Source organism: Leopardus geoffroyi, chromosome B3 (genome assembly GCF_018350155.1).
Source record: "Leopardus geoffroyi isolate Oge1 chromosome B3, O.geoffroyi_Oge1_pat1.0, whole genome shotgun sequence".
Classification (NCBI taxonomy): Eukaryota; Metazoa; Chordata; class Mammalia; order Carnivora; family Felidae; genus Leopardus; species Leopardus geoffroyi.
The window spans coordinates 122,025,238-122,042,498 of record NC_059337.1 but is presented as its reverse complement, the minus strand read 5'-3'; the positions used below and the strand labels follow the sequence as shown (position 1 = coordinate 122,042,498).

The following is a 17,261-nucleotide window of genomic DNA, read 5'->3' as shown; positions in this document are numbered from 1 at the left end:
TTGAGGCCAAATTCAACTATAGTTCATTTGTACAAAGGCTAGGATTACCCGGAGAGCCCATTCTGGGGCCCACTTGGTGTTCAAACATAGCTGGGAGTATGTGTAAGCAATGCTAGGCCCAGCAGCCACACTTCCCTGTCAGAGATCCAAAATTAGGGGTCTTCTGAAGTAGAGGTCAGCCTAGCCCAGTCAGAAGCAAAACTTCAGGCTATCCCGCTAGTCACTCGTGCCCTAAGAATAGCCCCACAAGGCAAATGGATCCAGACAAGATCTAACTCATTGCTTTCCCAAGATGATTTCAGTGGACGGCTTTTACTGCCGCTGTATGCCCACTGCCCTAATAGATACTTAGCTCATTTGTCCTCATTCTTAGATTTTACAATGTATTATTCACGTTGAAATCATCTGAGGAAACACAGGACAAGATTTTCAGCTTGGATAGGATCTCAGCACATTTCACATAAAGCCTCCATGTTAAAGATGAGCAAACTGAAGTCCACGGTGGTTGAGTAATTACGTGCAAGATCACATGGGCCAGCGGCAGAAATGGACTCAGACCCTCAAAAGAAAAATACCTAAAAGCAAGCAGCAATAATCAAGACATTACACAATATGAGGAGATTTTTTTTAAGCGTGTAATTATTTTAATTTTGGAATGTGCCAGATTCTAGCACGTACGAAAAAACAACAAAACAAAACTCCTAGACTACTCCACTAGGTCAGCCTGCCCCCTGGGCCTCCAATCTCCTGATCCAGCCCAGCAGCCTTCCCGGAGGTCTTTGTCCTGAAGAATGCAGCTCTGCCGGAAAAGCCTACTCACTCCTCACCCGTGGGCTGTTCTCAGCTCCAGAGCTGCCAGCCTCGCCTACAACAAAGAAGGCGTATAAACACAGACACACCAGAAAGAGCTAAGGGAACAAGAGAGGAAGGCAGGGAGAAAAAGAGCCCCGGAGAAAGGAAGCCCAGAGAAGCAGGCGGCGCTGGTGGGGCCTGGACAGTCTCATTTGGGCTCCGTGTCATGTCTTTATTTTCTCTCTTCATTTCAGTAAGGGGAACTATGCTTCCAGCTGAGATACGATCTGCCAAGTAAAAATCTTCAAATTCTTTTCCCAGAGTCACTAGGTTGCCTTGTTGAAAATCAGTTTGTGTTTCTCTGTAACAACTACTAGGTAAACAGTTAAGATCTTAGGGTTTCCTCTGAGGCTCTAGCCATGTTCTTCTGCCTAAGGTGGGAAGGTCCACAACACAAAGCCAGATTTCAAACGTCACTAGTTTCAAGCAGCCTCATCAACGAATGGACCCATGCGAGAACTGGTATGTTTTAGAGCAAAGGAGGGTAAGGTTAAATGTTCTTTGACAAAATTCACATGATTGAATTCTCTGTTTCAAACACTGGGTCTTAGCTTACATTGTCATCTAAATCTTCTCTTCTTTCATATCCAGACAATAATCACACAATATGCATAGTTATATAATAAAGCCCAAAGCAGGGTATTTTTCAATGCCACAACAATGCTGTGTGGAGGCTGCTGGGATGGCCATACCCAAACCAAAGAGCTGCTTTCTCACTAATGACATGGCTTTGGGAGAACATGGAAATCGCCTCTACTTCTCAAACAAATAAATACACCTTTCATTCCTCAATTCAGGGGCAATTCAAATTAAAAAGAGATTGTTTTGTTGCTACCCTCACTTCTGTCAAACGTTAGAATGCACCAGGAAAGTGACGACAGGGGTGCCTGGGTGGCTCAGTCGGTTGAGCGTCCGACTTTGGCTCAGGTCATGATCTCACGGTCTGTGAGTTCGAGCCCCGTGTCGGGCTCTGTGCTGACAGCTCGGAGCCTGGAGCCTGCTTCAGATTCTGTGTCTCCCTCTCTCTCTGCCCCTCCCCTGCTCATGCTCTGTCTCTCTCTGTCTCAAAAATAAATAAAACATTAAGAAAGTGACGACATTACTGCTTCATTCCTTTATCTGTGACTAAAGAAAGCTGGGGTCCTTTTGGACAAACTAGGAATATAGAAATGAAGTAGGCCTGCCGTCTGGAAAATGGGAACACGTGTCATGACCGCTGTGGTCCTGCGGAAAACACTGTCAATAGTTGAAAGGAAACATCGTCTCCCCAGGACAGAAGTGTGCATCGGTGTGGCACTGGCAGTCTACTTCTAAAATCTCTCCTGGGCAGATAGGGAGAGGCAGGGCACGCAGGAAGCTCGGGAACATTCCCGTGCAGAGACGGCAGGAGATAGTAGTCCCCCTCACCTGTTTGACCAGCACGTTCTTCATGACAACCATCGGGGACAGTGCAGGGAAGGCACTGCCTGCAGTCTTGGAGTTCTGCCTTGGCCTGTCTTCCCGGCCCCAGCCTAAGGCGCTCAGCATGTCCTCGGATTCCATCTGCTCTGCCGAGCTCAGACATTCTGAGCTCCCATCTGGTGGGCAGAAGAGTGGTCAGTTCACTTAGGATCTAGGCGAGGGGCTCTTAAGCAGACCTTCAAAGGAGTCAACAGACTTCTTGAAATGGAATAGAACATTTGTGATAGAAGTTTTTGTGAATTTTTCTGAATGGGTCTTTAGCTTTCATTGTACTCTCAATGGAATCCCTCCTATCCCCAAAGATTAAGAATCCCTACCCTAGGACAGCAGGCTTCCTTTCTAACTCTGTTACAGACCAGAGCTTGCATCAGTTAGGGTGTATGTGAAAGTAACCATCACCACCACAGGAGAAATGGGTTGAAGGCTTCAGAGTGAGAGCATTACCTTCAAGAATCTGTTGCTGAAAGGGGAACAGAGTACATGCGTGACCTGGGGCAGGATTAAGACCTTTAGAGGCCCTGGGCACCACAAAATAGAGTTACGATAATAAAAACAAAATGAACCTGTAAACCTCCAAACTTACATCCATGCTGAAATGTAAACAGCTCCGTCATCCTAAGTTTTCTAATTGTACACTTCTGGGTAAGCTCATCAGAGCTGAAATTTGAAATGTGTCTTTGTTACCCACCTCCACCCAGTTAAGCACCTCTCTCGTGGGTGTCCTAAATGCATGCTGAGTGTGCCTCCTAGGGACCCTGCACAACCGGTGATAGAAAGACGCTGCTCTCTATGGTAAAGAAGATAAGGCTGCCCTACGGGAAATCCATACAAAAAAGACTTAATTAGCTACCTGCTAGAGTAAACCAAGAGATTGCTATAACCCTGCTAGTGAGGAGTCTGGGAATACACTAAATGCTCATCAAGAATCTCAGAGTAATTTGGATGAGGCAGGACCGAAATGTGACTATAATTTAAATGAGTGTAACTGTCAACACTTGCATTTAATCAGAATCTCTCGTGATGCTTTTTAGAATTTACAGATGTCGGGGTCCTCCCCTCAATCTGCTGAACTGATTTATCTGGTGCCCAGGAAGTGGATTTTCACAAAGCACAAGTAATCCAAACGTGTGCCTCTAGTTAAGAACCATGGCCAGAAACAAAGGACCTCAGAAGCAAAATGCATACCTAGTGGATGGATCTTGGTTTCTAAATGTCACAGGTGAGTTCAATTCAAGTCTTTGGCAGTAAAAAGTACAAGATGAGCCTGGACGTCTTATTGTCCCCAAAAGCAAGGAAGTGTTCAAACATAAATGCGGTCAAGTCAAAAAGACACAGGAACTATCAAGAAGGAGCTTCCACTGGCCAAACTTGGGACGATTTGAGTATCAAAAAGAACAATCATATAGGATTGACAGACTGAATTACAAAAGAATTCCATGTATCCATAGCAATACTCAAAAAAGGAGGACAAACTCTTCTTTACAGAAGAGTGTCAGCTAATAAAATGTACAAGGAACGATAAAATCAGATCACCCTTTTTAAGCCACAAATGTAGTAACTGATTCAGCTAAGGATAATCAGTAGTGGTTGCAAAAACCACTGGTCAAGAGTTTTGGGGAGGGGCGCCTGGGTGGCGCAGTCGGTTAAGCGTCCGACTTCAGCCAGGTCACGATCTCGCGGTCCGTGAGTTCGAGCCCCGCGTCGGGCTCTGGGCTGATGGCTCAGAGCCTGGAGCCTGTTTCCGATTCTGTGTCTCCCTCTCTCTCTGCCCCTCCCCCGTTCATGCTCTGTCTCTCTCTGTCCCAAAAATAAATGAATAAACATTCAAAAAAAAAATTAAAAAAAAAAAAAAAAGAGTTTTGGGGAAACAGGAGAGTCACACAGTCTCCAAGTATCATCCCATAAATTACGTTCTAATTACAAAGAGAAAAGGATACTTTTACGATAGAGAAATCTGGTACAGGCTTACACACTACCTTAAACAAGTGATCAGCCAGGGCTTCATCAAGAATAAGACAAATTTAGGAGTCTCATCATGTGTTGCGATGGGAAGGATGTAACATCAAAAATGTAGTACTCTGGTAAAAAGGAAATGTTTATCCTGATTCAAATAATGGGGAAAACACCAGAAAAACCCAGAGAGTGAGACATTCTACAAAACAACAGGCTAGCTCATTAAAAAATGTCACTGTCATTGTAGCGCCTGGGTGACTCAGTTGGTTGAGTCTGACTTTGGCTCAGGGTATGATTTCACAGTTTATGGGTTTGAGCCCCGCGTCAGGCTCTGCACTGAGAGCCTGCTTGGGATTCTCTCACTCCCTCTCTCTCTGCCCCTCCCCTGCTCATGCTCTCTCTCAAATAAATAAAATAAACTTGACAAAAATGTCACTGTGATTAAAAAAGAAAACAAAGGAAAGAAGGGAAGGAAAAAAAAGGCAAGGCAAGATGAGAAAGCTGTTCTAGACTACATAAGACTAAAAAGGACAACTAAATGAAATGCCCAATCCTCAACTGCATCCTGGATCCAAAACCAACAAATACACAAAAAGACAAACAAAGGACATTATTGAGACAATGGGGAAAATCTGAATATGGACTATAGCTCATTAATAACTACATCAAGGTGAAAATTCTCGGTTATGACAATGATATTATAATTATACAGAAGGTTATTCTTTTTGGAGATTTGTACTTAAGTAGTTACGGACAAAGGGTCAAGTGTTTGCGACTTACTTTCAAATAGTTCAGTACATAAATACATTTTTTACACATACACGTTTAGATTATATTATATATATATATTTATGTGTGTATATAAAGAGGTGTGCTTGTGTATAGAGAGAACAATATGGCAAAATGATATCACTCAGTGGATCTGAATGAAAGACATTTGTGACATTCACTCACTTTTGTGTAGATTTGAAGTTTTTCAAAATACAAAGTTGGGGAAATAACTAAAATGGGAATAATTAAATATGGAAAAGTAATTACAATGGGAAAAACTACCTTGGTTTTACAAATCACATCACACTCCCAGGTAACTGGAACAATAACTCCTTGAACTAACTCACTGGCACCTGGCCCAGGAGTGGCCGGAGGCATCCACTGGGGCCATTTTCGGGGGCATAATGAGTTAGATTATTTTTAATATCATCTTGTGTCTGAACAACTCAATGCTTCTGAAAGCACTTCTACATAGACAATAAGGAAACCATCAGAAAAACTATGCCCCAGACTTTGGGACATACTACCGAACAACCGGCCTGACAAGGTTGAGGTTGTCGAACGGTATCCTGAAATGTCAACATATTGGGAATAATAGGTGATAGGATTATGGAGAATGTTTCGTTTCTTCTCTGCATGTTCCTAAATTTCTAAGCTTCCTCAATGAGCACGCATTACCTTCACAGTAAGAAAAAAGGACGAAAAACAAACATGATAATAAAAGTAAGAGGTATTAGGCCTACGATGTTTCCCAAACCAGTCTGATCACAGAAATCACCAGAAACACTTGTAAAAAAATAAAATAAAATCCACCTTTCCTGAAGGCCCTCCCCCAGACCCTTGCTATCACAATCTCCAGGAGGGGTCTGGTGATCAGTATTTTTTTTTTTTTTTTTTCCCTCTCTCACAGCCCCGAGAAAATGAACCCTGTCCACCAGGAACCATGATCTTGGACTTCTCCCCTCCAGAACTGTGAGACAATAAATTTGTTTTCTGAGCCGCCCAATTTATGACACTCTGTTGTGGCAGTCCTAGCAAACTCATACATTATCCTAACCAACAGAAGTCTGGCTGGAGTAACCTCAGCTTAATCCAGGACAATATTCTTACCATCCAGATAACAGAACTACACACATTTCCAGGAGCCCACCCAAACTTCCACCATAAGCTTAGCCCATTCCCTGATCGGCAGCTTTGGCCAAAGCTCAGTATGTATGGAATGCTAAAGCAACGGAACCTTCTGACTGTCCTATGGAAGTACAACTTTATCACACAGCAGCGTGTTAGTCACACCAAATGTAGGTTTATTTTAGTCCCCACACAGAACATTTGCATTCCAGTGTCACAACTGTGAGCATCCCAGCCAAAGTGTATTCCCCATCACTGACTACTCCTAATCAATCACTGAGTGAATAAATGATAAATGAGGTGGATTTGGCTGACACTGACCTAAAGAATTGCACCAGAGCTTTCCAGAATACTGGGCAATGGTGTCGAAAGGTAGGGCCTCTGGAAACACATGTCCCTGGATTCAAATCCCAGCTCTACCACTGACCAGTTGCATGATCCTGGAAATTATGTAATCTTTCTATGCCTCAGTTTCCTCATCTGTAAAATGGGGAACATAATACTTTCTCACAGGATAGTTATTATGATTTATTGTATGTGAACTGTGATCTATGCAGCGATGGGCTGCAGCTGGTTCTTACCAGCTCATAAGGACTGGTGGTATACATCTTTTCTAGTTCCCCAAATCCTCCCATCCCCACATTCAGTAACATCTTATTAGTAGCCTGAAATTAATTGGTCCTGGTGAGAGTATACACATCACGGAAACTGGCAAACATTATTCATCAGGGCCAGCCATTGGTTATATAGAACTTCTATAGTAAATTCTATATAAATGTTAACGTCATTATCATTACTCAGGAGGTACACCGATTCCCTTGTGAGTCTGAGAAGGCATGCTGCTAATTAAATAAATAACACTGATGAAATTCCTTCAGCAATTGATTACCTCAGGGGAATCAGTATATACCTGGATGGTGGTGACTGGTATTTTTAACAAGAACCTCAGATGAGCCTTGTGATGAGTCAAGCTTGGGAAACAATGCTGAGAGAGAAGAAAAACCCAAAGGGCTATAAGCTGGCCCTCCCTTCACTGGACTGTCCCTATTCTAGTCCTTCGATCGGCTGGTGCTCTGTTCCTCTCTGAGCAACTGTCTATTTATAATTTGGCTTCTCGTGCAGCATGCCTACAGGCAGAAAACACACCCCTCTAGGGATGAGAGAGTTCTAATTTTCCTAACAGCTGCATTTCTCACTATAAATTAATAAATCAACAAGATGGATTGATAAGTCTCTGTGAAGCTGGATAACATAAATCTTCCTCTCGGGGAGGGCTCTGCTCTCAGGATGCTGACCCAGCCAGAATCCCCTGGCTTCATCTCTCTGCATCCTCTGGACCAAAAATGTTGCCCCCAGAGCTGTATTCAAGTCACTGAAACACTCAAATGTGGAAACAGAAGTGCCGGGCACAAAATTAAATGATTCACTGCATATGCAGCTAGCCCTTTCAGATAAGGTTTGAAACAAACTAATGAGGAAAACCGTTCTACTTTCTTGTCTCTAGTAGAGTCTCAAGTTTGGAACTGAGGCTCTCCAAGCCCAAATACAAACGCACAGGTACTGGCAGGGATGGGTTGTGGCGGGGAAATGTTTTTAAACACGGCAAATTACTTTCTTACTAAAAACAGCTGTCTTAAATCACATACTCCTGTTTCGTTTGCTACATGGAGACAGCATGCAGCAGTACTTTTTTTCCAGCAATGTAGCTGTTCCTATGAAAAAGGAGCTCGGACAACAGAATTACCAGTATTTAAATATTTTTTTCCCACTAACTTTGCAACGGCTGGAAACGTAAGGTTTAAAGTTGAGAGTCTGCACTGGAAAAAGATGTCAGACCATTCCTTCAGAACTAACCCCAGTGACTCTGCTGGGTAAGTGGCCCACCATGTGGCACCAGAATTGCCATTTTAAGAGATCAGAGACTTATTTATCTTGTACATGAAAGCTTCCCACCTTTATCACACAAATGAGTTCTAGGGAGGGCGTTTTTCAGGCAAATCATTCATCACAATGTGGAAGGAATAAGGTATTTTTAACCTGAAAATCCAGAGTCCTTATCTGACTCAGCAGCTGCCATGCCGTGCTGACGAGCCACTTTCTTCATCTCTGTGCCTTTGCCCAGTTTGGCCGAGAGTCTTCTGGGGCTCTCTCTGGGTGGGTTTTTCCTCTCCATGTTTTACCGGGCTAGAAGTGGATTCATCAAGTCCTGTCTTTCATCTGGATTGCCCTGTGAGACACAACAATTACATAAGAAGACACTGCCTGGAGAGCTGAAACAGGTGATCCAAACGGTGAGGAAAGGAAAGGCAAAGAACACTGGCCTCACCCACTTCCTCTGAATTTTCCCAGAGGTCTCAGCTTACAAAGGCTTCAAGTTTGCCAAACACTAGAACGGTTTCCACCCAAAAGAAGGTTCACTGTCCTCTCCTGCCCTCAAATTCCATTACGAATTCAGGGCACACAAACCACACTCAGTGGAAGCTTTGTAAACTGCGAACAAAGGCACACTTGATTAGGCTTTTTGGAAGAGGCAACTCCCCCTGCTCCCTGAGGGAGTGAGGAGAGGTAATGCCCACCTCGGACAAGGCTTGCTTTCCCAGCGTGCACTGGTGGGCTCTGGGCTGCCACCTCCCGTAACACAGTTGCTCCAATGAACCTTTCACTTCTTTGGGTGAGGTACTAAACAGAGTAAACACAGCTCCTCATACAAGCCACATACAAGAACTTTTCTGCACGAAAGCAAGATCATATAGAACTGTGCTTCGATTGTACGCAAGTCCACACACGACATTATTGCTGTTAATGTCCTCCTCGGTTGCTATTCCATTTTACAGAGAAGGAAGGTGAGGCTCAGCTAAGTTATACTCAGTCGTTTAGAAATACTTATCAGGTGCCCACTATGAAGCAGGCATTGGGCTAGGACCAGTACAAAGTGAATAGAACAGACATGGTCTCTGCCTTCCTGGAGCTTGCGGTCTAAATAGCCAGCCAGACATTAATCAACCAATCCCACAATTACTTAATTACTATTTGATAACAGCTATGAAAGGGAGGGGCTGACAGTCTGAGGGGACTGGGCAAAAGAAGGCTTTCCTGAGGAAGTGACATGTAGCCCAGGATCTGGAGAAGCCAGGGAAAGGGGGCTGGGTGGGGTGTAGAAGTGAGAAGGCCCTAAAGGTGCAAAGAGTCTGACACATTCAAAGAGTTGAGAGGCCAAGGAGGCCAGAGCACAGTGAATGGTGGGGGGGGGGGTGTTGAAGGCCATGCACTTGTGCCTCGAGGGATTGGTGAGGGCCAGACAGGCAGTGCCTTATGACCCATGATCACGTCAGCATCTTAAAAGCATTTTGGATGCTGAACTGAGATTCAAGTGGAGAGAGGCAAGAGAGGCGCTGAGGTCATTCGGATACTGCCCCGGTAGCCAGGTGGATTAAAGTGGTGGCAATGGAAATGGAGAGAAGTGAACAGACCGGAGACATATGCAGGAGGAAGACTTGGGGCTTGGTGACTGCATGTTGGGGGTGTAGATGGTGGTACCACTTCCTAAGCTAAGCAGCCCAAGAAGAGCACAAAAGAGATTGGGTGGGGTGGCTAGGCCGTTCCAGTCTTGGTCACATAGAGTAGTGGCGGTGGGCCATCCAGGTGGAGATGCCGGGTGGGCTGTCACATGCACAAGTGGGAGCCCCGAAAAGCTGAAGAAGCCTACACTTGCCCCACTGACACACAACTGGTCCACAGCAGACCTAGAACTTGGCTAACAGTGCAAAGAATGAGACAAATGAGCCCTTCAGAGGGCTGGCAGAGGCTGGGAACATTCCAGATATTTTAACAAGGCCGCCCGAGTCCCCACAGAATGGCAGGGGTGAGGATGGCATGAGAGGAATACACAAAGGATACTTCAGGGATGAAGAGAATGGGGAAAACGACAATAACAATGAAAACTGGGGAGGTGCTACGGTCTGAATGTTTGTGTCCCCCCAGAATTCCTATGTTGCAACTCTGACCCCCAGAGAGGATGGTATTAGGAGGCAGGGCCTTTGGAAGGTGCTTACATCATGAAGGTGGACACTCACGAATGGTATTATAAAGGAGGCTCCGGAGAGATCCCTTTCCCCTTCCACCACGGGAGGACAGTGAAACAGACTGTGACCCGGAAGAGGGCCCTCACTTGAGTGTGCCGGCACCCTGATCTTGGACTTCGAGCCTCTAGAACTGTGAGAAATACGTCTTTGTTGTTTAAAAGCTACCCAGTCTGTGGTATTTCGTTACTGCAGCACGAAAGAGATGGAAACAATGCCTGGTGAAGTTTTAATTCACAGTCCATTTGCCCTCCTGAGTGGAGAGAGACACAAGCTCCATGCCAAAGGGCACCGTATCTGGAATACTCCGAAACGCCAGGCCTGAACACTTCTCTAGCAGAGGATCTAGTGAAGGAGCAGAGGAGCGATTCAGGAGAAAAATTAAAAACAAAGATATTTACAAGCATCCTTGAGCAACCCTCTTGCTCATACTTTTGCATACAGAGTGGACTGAAGCGAACACATCTGAATGAGACTAAATTTTATTTAAAAAAATTGTTTTTAAGTTTATGTATTTATTTTTGAGAGAAAGAGACTCTGAGAGGCAGAGAGAGAGAGAGAGAGAGAGAGAGAATCCCAAGCAAGCTCTATGCTGTCAGCTCGGAGCCCAGTGAAGGGGTAGATCTCACGAACCCTGAGATCGTGACCTGAACCAAAATCAAGAGTCAGGACTCTTAATCGACTGAGCCACCCAGGCGCCCCTGAATGAGGCTGAATTTTAAACACAACTACAAGTAAAAATTATTTTGTACCATAGCTAACTCATGTAAGGGGACTGGCTTCCCCATTCAACCCATGTCAAACCAAGCACTCTTCCACAGGTCCCAAGTTAAGTCCTATGAATGTGAAAGATAAACAATGCCCCCCCCCCCCATCTCGCATAGCACCATCTTGCAAAGCAATGTCTCTATTGATTGGGTGGCTATGAAATTTGACAGCATGAATAATCCAGTTTAAAAAGTAAACCAAAATGTAAAACTGTATTTCTAATTAAATCAGGATCCTTTTGTATGGAACCCAACAAATGTGCAGTTTCTTTTCCCTGAAATAATACCATCCAAAAGTGAATAGGAAGCTTCTTCAAAAGGGAAGTAGATATAGCTTGTGGATGGGCAATCACTTATTCAGGTCTGACTTACTTTCTTACTTATTATTACAGGGCGCACGCGAGAGCTGGTTAGGAGCAGAAAGAGGGAGAATCCCAAGCAGGTTCCATGCCCAGCGCAGAGCCCAATTTGGGGCCTGGTCCCACGACCAGGAGACCATGACTGAGCCACCCAGGTGACCCCAGGTATTTTAGATAAAGCATCCCAATTTAGTCTACAATCCTTTTGACAATGAAAAATGTCTTGCTACTATTATTAAAGTGTAGCCAATATAGCTACAGAAGATACACAGGAGGGGCACCTGGGTGGCTCAGTAGGTTAAGTGTCTGACTTCAGCTCAGGTCATGATCTCCCGATTCTTTAGTTCGAGCCCCGCATTGGGCTCTGTGCTGACAGCTTAGAGACTGGAGCCTACTTTGGATTCTGTGTCTCCCTCTCTCTGTTCCTCCCCTGCTCATGCTCTGTCTCTGTCTCAAAAATAAACATTTAAAAAAAAAGATACATAGGAATTTTCTGGCTCATTGGAAATGTGCAGGACAATACTAATTGTGGAATCAAAACACAAATGCTGAAATAGGTTAAAAGAGAACAGATGCAAAAATACTAAGTCTTAGAGAATGAGTGGTCGTTGGAAATAACGCATAATCCACTTTAGAATAGCAAATTGAGGGGTGCCGGGGTGGCTCAGTCGGTTAAGCATCCAACTCTTGATCTCAGCTCAGGTCATGATCTCATGGTCTGTGAGATCAAGCCCCGAGTTGGGCTCAGTGCTGACAGCATTAAGACTGCTTGGGTTTCTGTCTCCCCACCCTCCCCCCCCCCACCCTTCTCCAGTTTGTGCACATGTGTGCACTTTGCTCTCTCTCTCAAAATAAATAAATAAACTTAAAAAAACAAAAAGAATAGCCATCGACTACTTTGGATGTGAAAGTGACTAAAAGTATGAAAGCCTCTGCCCTAAGTAATGTTCTTTTTAAGCAACAGAAAGCCTTAGGGTCTTAGGAAAGTTCAAGCGGGATGGACAATGAAAGGTTACATCATCCCACCTTGACCTCTCTTCTCTGCGAGGAAACGTACTTCCTTCCTGAGAGTGGCACCAGGGACATCAATTAGCCAGTGAACAACAGACCCACTCATACACAGCACCACGAGGCCCTTGGCAGGAGAGAAGCACACAGAGTGATGGCATTTACTACCGCTGTTGTCAAACCCAGGGCCACGCAAATGGCAGTCTGAAAACCTTAAGATTCTTTTTCCTCCTCAATATTATTTTACCACAAAGTCAGATGCTCATAAGCTGACTAGCAGTCAAAAATAGGTTACTAAGCCCTTACCCACCATGCCGTCCCCTGCTTCCTGGCACTGACTGGAAACCACTAATGCTGCTTTACAAACATCTGAGATCCTCACGTGCCGGACTCCGCACTGAAAGGACTCCAACTTAAGCTCCCCGGATTGTCAGAATCGACCCTAATCGAACCTTTGGTAACCGCGTATGTAACATATTCTCCAAATAGTTCCCAGACAGAATAGTACACATAAAACTCATAAGGGAAAGTGAATCGATAAAATACATAAGTTGATATAAATAGTAACTAAAGTGCACCATAGCACTTCTATTTTTATACTTCTTACATTGGAGTCTAGTTATTTGTCTCCTCAACCTCAAGAGTTGTTTTTTTCATCTTTGCAACTTCAGCCCCACCCACGCCCCCCATTAATGTGTGAGGTACTCGACAGAATAAAACATTCCAACAAACCTTCCATCCTGCTGAGTCTTGCGGACAGCCTAGCAGCTTAGCTGTCACTGAAATACCTGAACAGCTTGAATGAAGGTCAAGACTGTGCATCTCCAAACACCGTGGTCACCTCAAGACCTACCTTCCAGACCCAACTTCCTTATTCTAAGGTGAAGCCTTAGGAATAAATCCACCCACCAAATTAAAAGGTTGTCTAATCCACAAACAATCTTTATGGAGATTTAGGCTTATGATAAAAAGGAGACCCAATGTTTACAAGGATTTGAAATGCTGCTCTCAGGTCTTTCCTTTTATAGACACCTGGCAACTTTCCCAAGAGCTCAAGTTCCCTTTAAAATGTGTCACATGCATAGCATGCGTGCATGGGCAGAGGTGTGAGGTGAAAGCCCAGAGGCTTAAATACAAAAAAGGACAAGGCCATAGAAAACTAAGACCTTACCACCCCAAAAATCATGAGTAATCCCAGTTAGAATTAGAAATACATTACTAGCTTTTCTTTTGAGGTTTGTTTTCTTTTGGTCTCCAAAGATACCATTCTGGTGAAATGTCTATGTGTTTTAACAGGGGGCTGTGGGGGACCAACCCATCTACCTAAATCTCGAATATTCATTTTCCCCTTGGCATCCATTTCCATTCTCCAATTTGGCTGCAAATTTATGTCAAAGATCCTGAACCCCAATTCCATACAATGTCCTCTGTTTGGAACCAGATATGGCTCACTCCATCTCCTCCTTCAAAGAGATGAGATTAGAGAATTTCTCCAAATCCCCTGCTTCCAGAAGGGTTCACAGTAACAGTGCCCACCTCCCCATTCGCACCAGCCCACGCTGCATCTGTGCCAGACAGCAGGAGCACCCTCCAGGCATCCAACAGCCTGCCAGCTCAGCAGGGCAGAACTGGGCAGACCCTAGGACTGTGCTGTGACTGGCATACCACCAGGCTCCCAGGGCAAACGCCCAGGCAATGCATACTGCCAGGACTTGGGCAATAACACGGAGTCTGGCTGCGGCCTGTGCCCTGGGCCTGGACCAGCGCTCCCCGAAACCCACCCACTAACTTCTTACTTGGCAACACCCACCTTCTCCTCTACCTCCCCACCCCCTGGCACCATACCTGGCGAGCTGGCCACCCAGGGGAAATAACCAGCCAAGTGGGTGACAGCACACCTGCGTCCCGGGCCCAGGACCGGGCACTGTGTCCACCCCCAAACTGGAGGCCCAGGACTCTCACCGGCTCACCAGCCTCGCGCCCACTCACCTGCCCATTCCCTGCCCCTCTGCTCACAGCTCTGCAGGCCTGCAGGCTCTCCGCCCGCTGCCCGGACTCTCAGCAGGGTTAGACGGGGGCCCACCCTTCCTGAGTGCGTACCCAACTCGTTCCCCACACAAACCCTCTCCCCACACACAGCCTCTAGGCACCTGCGATCCCCTCTCCCACGCAGCTTCGCCCCTCGCAGCAAAAGCACCAACTATAAGCGGAACAGCCGCACCGCCTCCCGCTCCCACCATTTGGCCCTCCAGTCCCCTGAAAGTCCGGGTGCTCTCTCTTGCCTACGTCGCTCTCATTCTCTCTCCTACTCCTGCCTCCTTTCCCCACGCTCCCCGCGCAAACCCTCTGTCCCCGAGCCCAGCCCTCCCTCTCTCACCTAGGGCCGAGGTCGCCTCTCCACGACCGGACCCGCGGGTCAGGTGGCGCATGCGCGAGCCCGGCCCCGCGGCTCCATGACAACCCCGTCGTCGCCCAGTCTCAAGCTACCCCTCCACCTCCCGCCCATTTCTCCTCCCCGCGCCTCCTCGGCTGAATTCTCCAGCCACGTGACTCGGCTCGGAGGACCCGGCACCATGGAGACTGTCGGCGGTACTCCTAGAAGGGCCCTTCGCCGGAAGGCGAGGCCGGCACCCCTCTCCGAGGGCCGCGGACGTCCCTAAGAGGCCTGCGCGCTCTCCGAGGAAGGCGGGCGTCTCTATGGTTGATTCCGCGGGTTCGCCGCCATCTTGTACAGGGGATCTTGAACGAGGAGCCGCGGGGGCACTGCTTTGAGGCGGGGTTTGGAGGAGCGGCGGGTGGGCGGGCTTCTAGCAGACGGCAGGTGGCGTGATTCTCCTGTGGGAGCCGGTGGAGATTGGCCAGGGGGAACTGCCTCTCTCGGTGTGTATGCGGGGACACCCTTAGGGTTGGGGACCGGGACCCGCCGGGTGACGTGCACGTGAGGCGGAGGCGGTGGCGTCAGGCGTGGGAGGAGGGGTTGCCACCCTTGCAGATGTCTGGGCCCGGCGGAGGCGTGTCTGAGAGCCCCGCGCGCGCGCGCGCGCTGCTCACGTTTTTGCCACGCCTGCCGCGGCGGTTGGCTTGCGTTCCAGTCTACCTCCAGAGACAGGCCCCCACGAGGCAGGGACGCAATCAGTATTTCTGTTGGATGGTTTCATGTCATTTGACGTCTGAGTCCCTTTGTCTGGTGCTACTGTCCGAGCTCCCGGGTTGTATATGGGTACAGGCTCTCTTGCCAGCTTTTGGTGAAGTGCCACAATGAGCACACGTGTAACACCTAAAGAAAAGATAAAGTGGGCGGGGGGGGGGTGGGATTGGTTCTCTTGCGTCAGATCAGTGAGGGTTACTAATTAGATTAGAAAAAAAAATCATTCTCAAAAGAAAGAAAAACATTCCTTCTCAGGTGAATTTAAAGAGACAGGTGGAGGCAAGTTCTAGAGCTGTCCGCTAGGGTAGCCACTAATGACTAGGGGACCTTAAGCTAGCCACATTTCAAACCGTCAATGACCACATGTAACGAATGGCTACCTCATTGGACAGCGCAGATTATACCACATTGCCAGCATTACAGAAAGTTGTATTCAGCGCCGCGGATCTAGATCCCGGGACGGGGAAATCGCCCTGTGTTGGTAATCCAAGCCTTTTTGTAAGCGCTGCTAGGTCATGGTTAATCACGTTAGTCCTCTAGACACAGTTCATGCTAATGCATGTTTACATATGAATGTGTTTGTTAGCATAAGCCCCATCAACAAATAATAATCGAATGACTACAGCATGTAAAGCTTTTGTTTAGAGGATGGAGGGAGTGGAAACAATAGTTAACAATTATCAAGTAATTAAGAGCCAGCCAGCCTTACATGCATTCTCTTATGATGCTTCTGCAAATTTATAAGGTCGGTGCTGGTATTTGCAGTTGATAGATGAGGGCACTGAGGTTTATGCTCATGATGACACAAACTACTAAGTTCAAGATCTTAACCATTAGCTATATTGCTTCTTTGGGGGCGGAATAAAACATCCTTTGTCTTCAGATAGCTTAGAATCTGATATGGGGAAGACATGCTGTAATTATATGAGAATGTGATAAATGCCAAAGGATTTGGAATAGAATCTAATTAATAAAATCAAGGGAGGAAAAAAAAAAACCCTCAGCTTTTTGTTTGTTGTCAGAGGAGGAAGAGAGCAGGAGGTAAAGCTTTAAGAAGGACAGATAAAAGTTGGATTTACAATAATGGAAGTAGATGAGGGCATAAGGCATACCAGGCAAAAGAGAATAAATGAAATAAGCCAAAGCATGAGGATAGTTTTAGTCCTCCAAAGGTGCAAGTAAACCAGACTTCTCTGATTTTACCTCTTATGAGCAGAGATCCATGCTGTATCAATGACTTGAACTTCAAAGACACATTTGCTAATGGAACCAAATGAATTAGACCAATTTACTGACAGACTTAATTTTTATTGAGTATTGTTCTATATAGTCATACAAAATAAGCCCTTCATGAAAATGGTAATATTTTTATATAGCCAAGCCAATGTAAAAAAATTGCCTGACTTTGTTAATTCACCAGGGTTTATAGCATCTTTGTTGATAATTTTCTGGTGCCATGAGTTCTTTAATCTTTGCTGATAGGTGAGCCTAAATGTGAGTTTAGGTTCCTGGGACAGAGAGTGGGTTTCAAAGCACGGTTTTTTCTTGCAGTAAAGTCCTTTCCAATTGGAGTCCTCAGTGCCAGCTGTAGTTGAAGACTCATTTTGTCACCACTGCTGCCAGCAGGGGGAGTCCTGCTCCCTTAAATGGTACACTCAAAGGCTTCACAAACTGGCTTCTTATCCTCCTGTCACAGAGTGCCAGTCTGGAGGCAGAGGCTGCACTTTGACCCAGA

The 17,261-nt window shown here is 46.1% G+C and overlaps 1 protein-coding gene and 2 long non-coding RNA genes across 18 annotated transcripts in view; 2 read left to right on the top strand and 1 right to left on the bottom strand.

Moving 5' to 3' along the window:
* Nucleotides 1-14,958, bottom strand: part of CIPC (CLOCK interacting pacemaker) — a 31,302-nt gene extending 16,344 nt beyond the window's left edge. For 2 of the 10 annotated variants that reach the window (XR_006705176.1, XM_045451656.1), the window contains exons 1-3: nucleotides 14,756-14,887; nucleotides 8,203-8,392; nucleotides 2,260-2,429 (exon numbers count right to left, since the gene is read on the bottom strand). Coding sequence is in view for 9 of the 10 variants with exons in the window: in XM_045451656.1 (XP_045307612.1) it covers nucleotides 2,260-2,429; nucleotides 8,203-8,338 (306 nt within the window). In the remaining variant the exon portion in view is untranslated. Of the gene's footprint in view, nucleotides 1-2,259; nucleotides 2,430-6,486; nucleotides 6,646-8,118; nucleotides 8,183-8,202; nucleotides 8,393-10,541; nucleotides 10,590-13,110; nucleotides 14,337-14,367; nucleotides 14,720-14,755 lie in introns of those variants that run through there. The other 8 variants (XM_045451657.1, XM_045451660.1, XM_045451661.1 and 5 more) reach the window with 8 other exon arrangements.
* LOC123584124 lies at nucleotides 3,225-6,043 on the top strand. Its single transcript, XR_006705184.1, has 2 exons — nucleotides 3,225-3,532; nucleotides 5,948-6,043. It is a non-coding gene; the product is annotated as an uncharacterized LOC123584124 (long non-coding RNA).
* Nucleotides 14,959-15,086: 128 nt separating the features above from the next.
* LOC123584123 overlaps nucleotides 15,087-17,261 on the top strand; it is a 30,914-nt gene continuing 28,739 nt past the window's right edge. For 5 of the 7 annotated variants that reach the window (XR_006705182.1, XR_006705179.1, XR_006705178.1 and 2 more), the window contains exon 1: nucleotides 15,087-15,258. This is a non-coding gene — a long non-coding RNA (uncharacterized LOC123584123). Of the gene's footprint in view, nucleotides 15,259-15,708; nucleotides 17,176-17,261 lie in introns of those variants that run through there. The other 2 variants (XR_006705183.1, XR_006705181.1) reach the window with 2 other exon arrangements.